Below are 12,710 nucleotides of genomic sequence, written 5' to 3' on the forward strand. Positions count from 1 at the left end.
GAATAGCCAACTCATTGCAAAATACCCTGATGTTGGGGAATATTGAAGGCAAAAGGAGAAAGGGGCTGTGGAGGATAAGATGGTTAGTTAGTATCACTGATTTAATAGGCATGTGACTGAACAAACTCTGGGAGATAGTTGAGGACAGAGGAGCCTGGCATGCTATAGTCCATGAGGTCACAAAGAGTTAGACCTTAGTGAACAGTGACTAATGATACTGAGCATCTTTTCTTGTGGTTATTGCACAATGGTATAACTTCTTTGAAGAATTATTGCACATTGGTACAACTCCTTTACCCATTTTAAAGTCAGTTTATTTTGTTCAGTTGTAAGAATTTTATATATCCTAGATACAAGCCCTTTATTATATATATGATATTTTCATCTATTTTGCAGGTTGTATTTTCACTTTCTTGATAGTACTTTTTCATAGATAAAGGTTTATATTTTTTATCACATTCAATTTATCTCTTTTTTCATTGTGTATGTTTTGGTATTGTCTGTTTGCCAAGTTGAAAGTCATGAGAATCTGCCCCTGTGTTTTTTGTAACAGTTTTTAAAAAATAGTTTTAGCTATTAGGTTGAATTTTTCAATCTAAGTTACTTTTTTTACATATTGCAAGTTGAGTTCAACTTGCATGTGAATATCCAGTTATCTCAACAGTACTAATGGAAAAGAGACTTTGTTCCCAATTTTTCATAGAAACTTGTAAAAAATAAATTCACCATTACTCACAATTGTATTATATTCTTCTATATATCTATTCTTTGCTAGTACCACACAATTTGGTAGTTTTGAAATTGAGAAGTATAAGTCTTCTAATCTAGTTCTTTATCAAGACTGTTTTGGCTATTCAAGGTCCTTTGCAATTCTGTGTAAATTTTACAGTTTAGCTTTTTTATTTCTGCAAAAAGTGCTATTGATATTTCAAAAAATGTTAGAGCTAATAAACAGATTCAACAAAGTTTCAGGATACAAAGCCAACATACAATAATCAGTGGTATATCTACAAATCTGTAATAATCAAAAAGGAAATGAAGAAAATCATTCCATTTACATTAGAATTAAAAGAATAAAATGCTTATGAATATATTTAAACAAGAAGTGCAACATGTATACTGACTGTTACAAAACATTGCTGAAAGAAATTAAAGAAGACATAGGTAAGTAGGAAAACATCCTGTGTTCAGGGATTGGAAGAGTATTTTGTTAATACCTAAAAGGTATTAGGTTCAATGCAATAGTGAAAGTGTAAGCTGTTCAGTCGTGTTCCACGCTTTGCAACCCCAAGGCTATACAATCCATGGAATTCTCCAGGCCAGAATACTGGAGTGGGTAGCCTTTGCCTTCTCCAGAGGATCTTCCCAACCCAGGGATTGAACCTGGGTCTCCTGCATTGCAGGTGGATATATATGCCTATATATATCAGACAAGACACTGATGCTGATAGCATCAGCATCAGTGTCTTGTCTGATTTTGGGGTGCTTTTTGGTTTTTGGAGGGATTCCTTGGTTTTCTTCATTTCCTTTTTGATTATTACTGATTTGTAGATATACCACTGATTATTGTATGTTGGCTTTGTATCCTGAAATTTTGTTGAATGCTTATTAGCTCTAACATTTCTTTTTTTCATGGAAACTTTTGGATTTTCTGTACATGAGATCTGTGAGTAAAGAATTTTTCTACTTTATATCCAATGAGGTTGCCTTTTATTTCTTTATCTTGCCTTATTTTCATCAATATAATATCAAATATGGTGTTGAATAGAAGTGGAAGAGTGGACATGCTTATTTTGTTCTTGGTCTCTAAGGAAAGCTTTCTGTCCTTCACCACTGAGTGTGATTTTTAGTTGTGGGGTTTTTTTAATAGATGATCTTTTATAGGGGATCTTTGTTTTGATTAACAAAGTGCCCTTTTTAAAATAATTTTGTAGAGATTTAAAAATTTTCAATATTGAAATTGAAGTGTTGGATATTATCAAATACTCTTTCTACATCAGTTAAACATGCCACTTTTTAAATTCTGTTGTTTGTTTTGTAGAAGTATGAGTCACAAAAGTATATATTTTGAAAGTGTGCAACAGTACGACTTGATGATTTTATGTCCATACATGAAATAATAATCATATTCAAGCTAATTAACACATACAACACCATGTGCTGTGCTATGCTTAGTCACTCAGTTTTTTCCAACTCTTTGCGACCCCATGGACAGTAGCCCACCAGGCTCCTCTGTCCATGGGGATTCTCCAGGCAAGAATACTGCAGTGGGTTGCCATGCCCTCCTCAGGGGATCTTCCCAACCCACGGATCGAACCCAGGTCTCCCACAATGCAGGAGGATTCTTTACCATCTGAGCCACCAGGGAAGCCCATGAACACTGGAGTGGGTAGCCTATCCCTTCTCCAGGGGAACTTCCTGAGCCAGGAATTGAATTCGGGTCTCCTGCATTGTAGGCGGAATATTTACCAGCTGAGCTACCATAGTTACTTTGTGTGTGTGTGTTAAGAACACTTAGAACTTTCATGTCGATGTATGGCAAAAACCACTACAGTATTCTAAAATAATTAGCCTCCAATTAAAATAAATTACTTAATTTAAATTTTAAAATAAATAATTACAGTAGGAAAAAAGAACTACTTTCTCAGCAAATTTCAAGCATATTTAAATTATTAACTATATTTACTATATTGTAGCTACACAGAATTTATTCATCGTATAGCTGAAAGCTTGAATCTTTTGACAAACAGCTTTCCATTTCCCCCAAACCACAGCCCTTGGCAAACACTGTTAACATGTAAGTGAGATCACACAATATTTCTCTTTCTGTGTCTGACTTATTTCACTTAATATAATGTGTCCTTCAGATTTATCCATGTTGTTGCAAATGGCAGGATTTCTTTATCTTTGTGGCTGAATAATATTTCATTGTGAATATATATACGACATTTTCTTTATTTGTGTATTGATAGATACTTAGTTTTTATGTCTTGGCTATTTTGAAAAATGCTACAGTAAACATGGGAGTGCAGATACCTCTTAAAAGTTCTGTTTTCTTTTTCTGTGTGTGTGTGTATATATATATATATATATATATATATATATATATATACACACACATACTTAGTTGAATCGCTGGAATGTATATTTTAAATTTTTTAGAAACTTTATACTGTTATTCATAGTGACTGTACCAGTTTGTATTGCCACCAACAGTGCACCATGGTCAAGAAAATAATATTTAGGAAAGAAATGTTATTTTAACATAAACAGTAAAATGGACTAAAATGGATAGTGTGCCTACATTAAAATAAGTTCAAGTTCAGTTTATGTATCCTGATATGATTAAATCATGTAAGTAGGAACTTATAGTTCCATATATATTTCCATTGTTTTACTTTGAGTTCTTTAGGATAATTATATATAAGAGCATATAATACAATATACTGAGTCTGCTTCTCTGACATTATTACCTATTAAAACAGCTCAGCAAGTAGTTTTCACCAATAGAATAGTCTAAAGCTGCCTCCAAATTAAACACTGTAGGAGTTTTCAAGGAAATTGTTAGTATGAATGAAGAAACAACATATAGTATGTTTCTCTTGCATTTGACTATACATTTAACCAGCACATTAAAATGTTTACATATAACTCAAAAATACGAAAACAAATAACTCCAAACCACCATGTGACACACAGATCTAACAAAGTATATGTGGTCAGAGATTCCGTAAAATATTTAAAGATGGACTGACTTTCCTTCTATGGAAAATGTAGAAAGCGTTTTGAAAGGCCATTGTTTTCAGAGACTGTTGTTCAATGTATACACTTAAGATACAATATTATAGTGTTATAATAAGAAATCCTGTATTAAGATCAATTCAAATTGGATTTCACAAGTTAGTAAACGCTTTTACAAATGCTTTGACAATGTTATAGAAAATGCATCCTTTTACTTTCCATTTTTATGCAATGTAATTATTTGGTGTTTATACAGTTAAAAATTAAAAGCAGCCAAATATTAAACAACATACATATTAAAATTTGGGGTTGTAGTTTGTGTTTTAAAATAAACAGCTTCCTATTGTTTGCTTCAAGCTCTAATAACAGCATAAAGAGAAGCACATTCAAAATACTAATTTACTTTGATAGCAAAGGATTGTTCTTTGAAGATTAATGAAAGTAGCTGCTGCTGCTGAGCCAGGTCAGTCGTGTCCGACTCTATGCGACCCCATAGACGGCAGCCCACCAGGCTCCCCCGTCCCTGGGATTCTCCAGGCAAGAATACTGGAGTGGGTTTCCATTTCCTTCTCCAATGCATGAAAGTGAAAAGTGAAAGTGAAGTCCCTCAGTCGTGCCCAACTCTTCGCTACCCCATGGACTGTATATCCTACCAGGCTCCTCCGTCCATGGGAGTTTCCAGGCAAGAGTACTGGAGTGGAGTGCCATTGCCTTCTCCAATGAAAGTAAACATGACCCATTAAGTTGAAGTGTACTATTTAAAATACTCAGTAGTTTACATAAAATTTTAAAATGTATTTTTATTACTTTTTCTCTACTGTCTCTTCTTTGCGGTGCATGGGCCTTCTCTAGTTGCAGAGCACAGGCTCTAGAGCATGGGGGCTTCAACAATTGTGGCAAGTGGGCTTCGTTCCTCCCCTCCACGCCCTGCAAAACCTGTGTACCCTACATAGTCTGGCAGATTCTTAACTACTGGACCACCAGGAAAGCCTTAAAATATATTTTTTAAAGAGCTAAACATCTGTATTCACTGATAGCAATGGTATACCTACTTGATGATGACTTGAAACAAAACAAATGCCCATAAGGAAAAAATGCTGTAGTTATTTTTATCTAAATTTACTTTTAGTCCATGGTCTAGAAGCATTTTCTTCTTAATACAATACTCCTTTTCTATAAGGCAGTTCCTGGGAGCTAGACTGCTCTAGGTAATGAGACAGTTAAGGTAAAGAGTAATTGCATGCAGTTTAAATAGATAGTAACTTTTTGCTCTGGTTTAGTGAGCTCCTCTAATCAGTTGTATCTAAAAATAGGCAATTCTTTAAAAGGTTCTAATTTCTTTATTATCTGCAATCTTTGGAAATTAATAGTATAAAACTACACAATTAGCAAATGTATTGAAATCTGTGTACAAATTACTTCTAATTTCAAGGTCTCATGTGATAGTGGTTTTTTTTTTTTTTAAGTTGCTCCAAAAATAGTTATATACAATTTTATTTTCTTTAAAGGGAACTGCCCATTTTAAATTACATCTGCATCATACCTTAATTTCATAATAGTTTATTTAACAGGTCTTAGTCATGGACTTTTCTAAGATGAGGTTTTATATTTCCCTCCCATAGCTCCTGGTTGTCAGAAAGCCCATGTTTTCCGTTATTGAAGGAGTTTGGTCCTGCTGATGTTAGTGTTTGTCTAATATTTTCTCCCATTTTTAATTTTAGGAGGTATTTCCTCTGGTTTGCTCTCTTCATCTTCTTTAAAAGCTGCTGCTACCGAAAGGATTTATTGGAGCAAGAGCTGAAACAGCTTTGTTAGTTCAGGCATACATGACACAAGTCTCATAAACAAGTTGATGCTTGCTTTCTCTGTTGTCTGACTACCAAATCCAAACTTGCAGATCTTTATAAGCACTGTTGAGAAATGAAGTTTCTCCTTCAGCTCATTGCTTCTCAGCACTTCTCAACTGGCACTTTGTCCCATTGCTCCAGAGGCTTTAGCTAGCTGTGGGTTCTCAGGCTTTTCTCCCTCCTTCCTGCCCATCATTTTCCCCACCACAGCCATGCCAAGGACTCTAGCATTTCTTTTTGATTCTTTCTTATCCATCTCTCTACATTATCAGTCTATGCTTGCATGCTGTGTACTTTTTCCATTAAAGGCCTTATCACGTTAATTATGGTTTCAAATAGTCCTGGTTTATTTTTTAATTAATTGATTAATTTTAATTGGAGGCTACTTACAATATTGTAGTGGTTTTTTCCATACATTGACATGAATCAGCCATGGGTGTACATGTGCTCCCCATCCTGAACCCCCCTCCCAACTCCCTCCCCATCCCATCCCTCAGGGTCATCCCAGTGCACCTGCCCTGAGCACCCTGTCTCATGCATCGAACCTGGACTGGCGATCTGTTTCACATATGATAATATACATGTTTCAGTGCTGTAATAGACCTGGCTTAATATTTCCAACATTTTGCATATCAGAGTCTGATTCTGAAGCTGTTTAGTTTCTTCAATCTGTGTTTTTTTCCCTTTAGTATGCTGTATAAATTTTTGTTCAAATGTGTACATGAGGGTCTAGGGAAAAGGAAATATAATAAATAGGATATTAGTGACATAGAGGTAAGGTGTAGTGGGGAGAGAAAGGATTTCATAGTGCTATGATTGGGCTTTAGTCTTTCGATGAGCTTATGTTGCTGGTCTATGAAATCATCAGTGCTTCTCGGTTTTTTCCTCTTTAGAAAAGACAAGATGACTAGAGCAGGTTGGACTTTTCCTTCCCCTAGGCAGGTTATGCTCTGGTAAAATACTTTCTCATGAATCAGGCCTAATTAAGAATAGAATGCTCTGGCACATTTCAAAATGGTTCCTTCTTCCCTTCTTCCATGATTCCTGGAAGCATGAGGGGAGTTTTCTCGTATATTTGCCATGAGAAACTGATAAGGATCTTGGAGGTAAATGGACAGAAACATGAATTCACAAGTTCCTTATGACTTGAACACCCCTGGACTTCTTAATTCTTTAGACTTGTCCTAGTAAGGCCCCAGCAATTTGTTAATTATAGTTTAGGATTTTCTACTGTAGTACTGGATCTTTTAGAGATTCTGTTTAGAGTTTCTACTCCATTAAATTATATTCTCTGTATTTGCCTATCTGCCTCTCCAGTTTTAGGGACAGTGTGTAGCCCTGTGACCTCACTTATTTGATCGATCTAAGAAGAGTTATAGACTTTTCAGTTCAGCTTCCTACTTGTTACGATGGAGTGGTGACTTCTAAGTTCTTTTTCCAAACCAGAAACTGGAAGCTGAACCTTGTTTTTTTATATTGATGAATACCTTTCCAGTTTTATATATCTTGATGGTTATTTTGATGGAAATCAGCATGAGAGAGAATGGAGAGATAGGACCACCATCTCAAGCAATAGGTCTGCTTATTGCTTTGAGTCTTATGTTATGGACTTCTGATGATTGTTTATTTTTCTTTCAGTCACCTACCAACATTTCAGTCAACATGTTTGGCTCTAGGCAGAGACCCCTTTCTGGAGAAGGAAATGGCAACCCACTCCAGTGTTCTTGCCTGGAGAATCCCAGGGATGGGGGAGCCTGGTGGGCTGTCGTCTCTGGGGTCGCACAGAGTCAGACACGACTGAAGCGACTTAGCAGCAGCAGCAGCAGCAGCAGAGACCCCTTTCACTACTATGTCATTATCTTTTTGAGCAACCTAAAAATTAAAGACTCTAAAAGTAGTAAGTAGTATCTATTGCTAAAGAATATCAGTGCACTTTTCTTCATTGTTTAATTATAAAGCTGATGAGTAATTTTGTTTTAGTCACATTTGGGTACCTGAAGTAACTATCTCCTATTATATTTCAGAATATGGTGCTAAGTGGAATAACTTCTTGTCACGTGTGAGCCCAGATGATGAACTCACTCTTGCTCATATTATGGGAATGCTTTTGTTTGACGCCTTTTTATATGGCCTTCTGGCCTGGTATATAGATGCTGTCTTTCCAGGAAAGTATGGTGTGCCCAAGCCATGGTATTTCTTTATGCAGGTAAGTTCTAATTATTTCTGTTACTGAGAGAAACTCAAGTTCTTATATACTGAGTTTATTGAAGACTGAACATTATTTAATTTTAACACCATCCACACAGTCTTATGATACTAATACAGCTTTAATTCCTTCTCAACTAAAGCCGTTACGAGTTAATTTTGTAACATGTATAATAGAATTAAATGGTTTTTTATTAAAAATCTGTATCTGAAGGAATGTGTGGTAAGGTCCTTAGACCCTAGTGAGGAGATTATAAATTATGTCAGATATCTGGTTACCATTATATGCTTTTTTCCTACTATTAATCCAAATTACTTAGAATCAAAGCCAACTCATTTGAAAAGCCAATGGCACCCCACTCCAGTACTCTTGCCTGGAAAATCCATGGATGGAGGAGCCTGGAAGGCTGCAGTCCATGGGGTCGCTGAGGGTCGGACACAACTGAGCGACTTCACTTTCACTTTTCACTTTCAGGCATTGGAGAAGGAAATGGCAACCCACTCCAGTGTTCTTGCCTGGAGAATCCCAGGGACGGAGGAGCCTGGTGGGCTGCCTCTATGGGGTTGCACAGAGTCAGACACGACTGAAGTGACTTAGCAGCAGCGTGTTACATATATATATGTATATGTATATGTATATATATATATATATATGTATATACGTATATATATATATAATTCGGATGGAGGAGCCTGGTAGGCTACAGTCCACGGGGTTGCAAAGAGTTGGACTATCACTATATATAATTCCATGGACAGAGGACCTGGTGGGGTCACAAAGAGTTGGACAAGACTGAGCTAATAACTTTAACTTTCTTTTTTTTTAAAATTATTTTATTTTATTTATTTATTTTTAATTTAATTTTATTTGTTTTATTTTATTTATTTTTTTATAAACTTTACAATATTGTATTGGTTCTGCCATATATAAAAATGAATCTGCCACAGGCATACAGGTGTTCCCCATCCTGAACCCTCCTCCCTCCTCCCTCCCCATACCATCCCTCTGGGTCGTCCCAGTGCACCAGCCGCAAGCATCCAGTATCGTGCATCGAACCTGGACTGGCGACTCATTTCATATATGATATTATACATATTTCAATGCCATTCTCCCAAATCATCTCACCCTTTCCCTCTCCCACAGAGTCCAAAAGACTGTTATATATATCAGTGTCTCTTTTGCTGTCTCATACACAGGGTTATTGTTACCATCTTTCTAAATTCCATATATATGCGTTAGTATACTGTATTGGTGTTTTTCTTTCTGGCTTACTTCACTCTGTATAATAGGCTCCACTTTAACTTTCATATACACACATATATATATATACACACATACACACACACACACACATACACACATCTAATTGCTGATCTCTTAATTTCAAATACATTTTAAAAATCCTGCATTGTATTCTCCTCCCCTCATGATTACTGATTTTGATATTATATTTTACATCTAATTATCTTCTGTATCTTTTATCTGCTTATTGTGGATAATCTTATGGGAGTTTTCTTGAGTGTTATGCTTTGCTTTTCCTATGCTGCTTTTAATACTGTCTATCTTTAATTTTGTCATTTTAATTACAATGTGTTTTGGTGTGTTCCTCTTTGAATTCATCCTGTATGAGATTCTCTGCACTTACTGGTTTTGGATAACTGTTTCTTTTCCCAGGTTAGGGAATTTTTTAGCTATTATGTCTCCAGATATGTTTATACCCTTTCTCTCTCTTCTCCTTCAGGGACCCCTATAATGTGAATACTGGTATGCTTGATATCGTCTCAGAAGTTTCGTTAACTGTCTGCATTGCCTTTCATTCTTTTCTTTTGTTAAGCATCAATGATTTCTGATACTCTGTCTTATTGCTACTCAGCTTATTGACCTTCTTCTCCATATGATTTAGTCTACTGTTGATTCTTTCTAGTGTATTTTTCATTTCAGTTTTTGTGTTCTTCATCTGTGTTTGGTAGCTCTTTATATTTTCTAATTCTTTGTTGAAAGTTTCTAACTTCTCTCTGTGTGCATCCATTCTTCTCTTTCATTTTTTGATGACCTTTGCGGTCATTACTCTAAAATTTTTCTCAGGTAGATTGTCTATTGCCTCTTCACCTAGTTCTTCTGGGTTTTTATATTGTCTCTTCATTTGGAACATATTCCTCTGTTAGAAAATTTTCCCTGACTTGCTGTTTTTATGTCTGTGTACTTGATATATTAATTACATTTGTCAACATTGGAGAAGTGGCCTTGAAGGAGAAGTCTAATGCACCCCAGCAGCACACTCACCTTTCATTACCAGAGCTATACGTTCTAGATGTGCCCCCTATTTAGGCTATGTGGGTCCTTCTGTTGTGGTGGGCTGATTACCATGGGTAATCTGGCAGGCTTTGTTAGCCTTGGTCTGGTTGGTTGCCAGGCCCTTCCTTGTGTAAGACCTGTTGAACACTAGTTTCTGGGGCCAGGTCATGGGGTGGCTGGATTCTGCACCCTGTGGAGCCCTGGGCCTGTTACTGGTTCACTGATAAGTGGAGTTGGGGTCCAGAAGATCCTGAGGCTGTTGCCGCCACACTGTTGGGTGAGGCCAGGCCCTAGAGCTAGTGATGGTTCATTAGTAGGCAGAGTTAGATCCTATGGTTTGGCTGTAGGACCCAGGGATCCCAGAGTTACTATTGGACTGTTGGTGACTGGGACTGGTTCCTGACACAGCTGTCTGTGGGATCTGGCATGTCTCAAAGCTTTGTTGACCTGTTACTGGGCACAGGGCCCAGCCAGTCCTAGGGCGGGTGCTGGCCTGTTGGTAGCTGGGCTCGGACAACAGGCTGTGGGGCTTTGGTTTTCCTGTGGTTAGTATCCATCCACTGCTGGGTGAGACTATTCCCAAGGCCAGAGCAGGATCACTGGTGGGCAGAGATAGGGATTCTGGGGCTGATGGCTACCCACTTGTGAGTGCACCAGGGCCCAGCTGCATGGTTCTGGGGGTCCTGCTTGTAGTGCCTGCACATTGATGGGTGGGGCCAGGTCCTGGGCCCCTAGCTGGGAAGGGACATACTGCTGGTGCTGTGGGCTCAGAAGGTCTGAAGGTAGACCATCTGCTGCCTAGTTGATTCCTACAGGCTGTTGGGCAAGGGCATGGCCGGGCCCTAAGGCTAATCAGCTAGAAGGAGGATTCCAAAATGGTGCTTGCCAGCAAGTGTCCATGTGGTACAATAAGCTCTCCCAAATGGCTGCCACCAGTGTCTGTATCCACAAGGTGGGCTGTAGTGGCCTCATGCCTTTCCAGGGGTCTCTCCAAGATTAGCAGACCCAATAGCATTACCCAGGCATCTTTCAAATTACTGCTTCTTCTCTGGGTCCTGGAGAGGGTGATATTTTTTGTGTGCCCTCTAAAAGTAAAGTGTCTATTTCTCCTAGCCTCCTAAGACTTCTGAAAGTGAGCCCCACTGGCCTTCAAAACCAAACATTCTAGGAGTTATTTTCTAGGAATATACCATAATGGAACAGAATATGAAAAAGAATACATATATTAAAGTGCTTTTATGATAGCAGTTTTGAACTCACAAATTCATTGAAAGGGTCTTGGCAATCTTTAAGGATCTTTAGACCACATGTCCAAATAAGGAGACTGACTCAAAATGATAGAATGCTTTTTGCTGAGCCATATTAAAGTGACATTTTAAATAGCATATTTTGTAGTTATTCTGTAGGAATTAAAATTATAGGCTATTTGTTTCCAAATTTCACTTCAAGTTATCTGTTGCAACCCATCTCAAAACTGAAGTGAAATGAGTCAAAATGTTTTCAAGTTTAGGAACATTTTATTTTTCATTCACATGATAGATTCTGTTTTTCTTCTTTTCTTAGAAAGGCTACTGGCTTGGAAAGGCTACAAGCATTAGGAAAAAGGAAGATATGCCTGTTACTAATACAGTTCAAAATGCTTACTTTGAAGAAGAACCTGTTGGTTTGATTGCTGGTATCAGGATTCAACATTTGTACAAGGTATTATTTACAGGTCTCTTTTCCCCTGTACTATTGAAAAGTAATTTACAACACATAGTAAATTAATTTTCTATTGCAAAGAGCTGACTCATTGGAAAAGACTCTGATGCTGGGAAAGATTGAAGGCAAAAGGAGAAGATGGTGGCAGAGGATAAGATGGTTAGATAGCATCACCAACTCAATGGGCATGAATTTGAGCAGACTCTGGGAGATAGTGAAGGAGAGGGAAGCCTGGCGTGCTGCAGTCCATATGGTTGCAGAGTCAGACACAATTTAGAAACTGAACAATTAAAATAACAAATGTTTGTCACTGGCAGTAACCCTACTCCCATATGATGTTAATAAAAGGTTATAGTCAGCAGACTCATTATTTAATGAGACAAAATGAAAATTTATGCAAATAAAATAAAAATCCATGTTTTCCTCTATTTACTTCTGAATAGCATTCGGCTTTGTATAGACGATAACTGTGTCTGCTACAATTCTTCCATCATAAGAGTTAATTTTTCATTGGAACTGTGAAAATTTTGTTATGTAAATATAAATTTCTGTTCACCACTCTGGCTTTACTTATTCTACAAGTTATATATTAGGCCATTTGTTTACACTATCCTCTTTCAAAGTATTCTGCAAGGACATGTTCTTAAACATATCAGTTTATCTGGATAAACTGCAGGCATGTATCATTCAGGTAACCCATATATCTGCTGGCATTCTCTTGGGCCTCAAGGAGATATTTCAGCTTAACTTGAACCTCTAATCTCACAATTTTTGGAAACTCAGATATCTCTTCAAAATTTCTGCTAATCATTTATGGGTATTAGGAAGAGGATAGGACCTTTTATCCTATTATGGTTTTCTCTGCCTCTAGCACATTACATTATGACTCTGTATCACATCACTGTAGATGTAAAACTGTC

General features: G+C 37.2%; 1 protein-coding gene across 2 annotated transcripts in view; it reads left to right on the top strand.

Moving 5' to 3' along the window:
* The window catches only part of LOC109578124 (phospholipid-transporting ATPase ABCA3-like), a 269,893-nt gene that overhangs the window by 90,633 nt on the left and 166,550 nt on the right, over positions 1-12,710 (top strand). For both annotated transcript variants that reach the window (XM_019987123.2, XM_070779771.1), the window contains exons 10-11: positions 7,613-7,794; positions 11,653-11,790. In XM_019987123.2, coding sequence (XP_019842682.2) covers positions 7,613-7,794; positions 11,653-11,790 — 320 coding nt within the window. The remainder of the gene's footprint in view (positions 1-7,612; positions 7,795-11,652; positions 11,791-12,710) is intronic.

This window comes from Bos indicus, chromosome 25 (assembly GCF_029378745.1).
Source record: "Bos indicus isolate NIAB-ARS_2022 breed Sahiwal x Tharparkar chromosome 25, NIAB-ARS_B.indTharparkar_mat_pri_1.0, whole genome shotgun sequence".
Taxonomy (NCBI): domain Eukaryota; kingdom Metazoa; phylum Chordata; class Mammalia; order Artiodactyla; family Bovidae; genus Bos; species Bos indicus.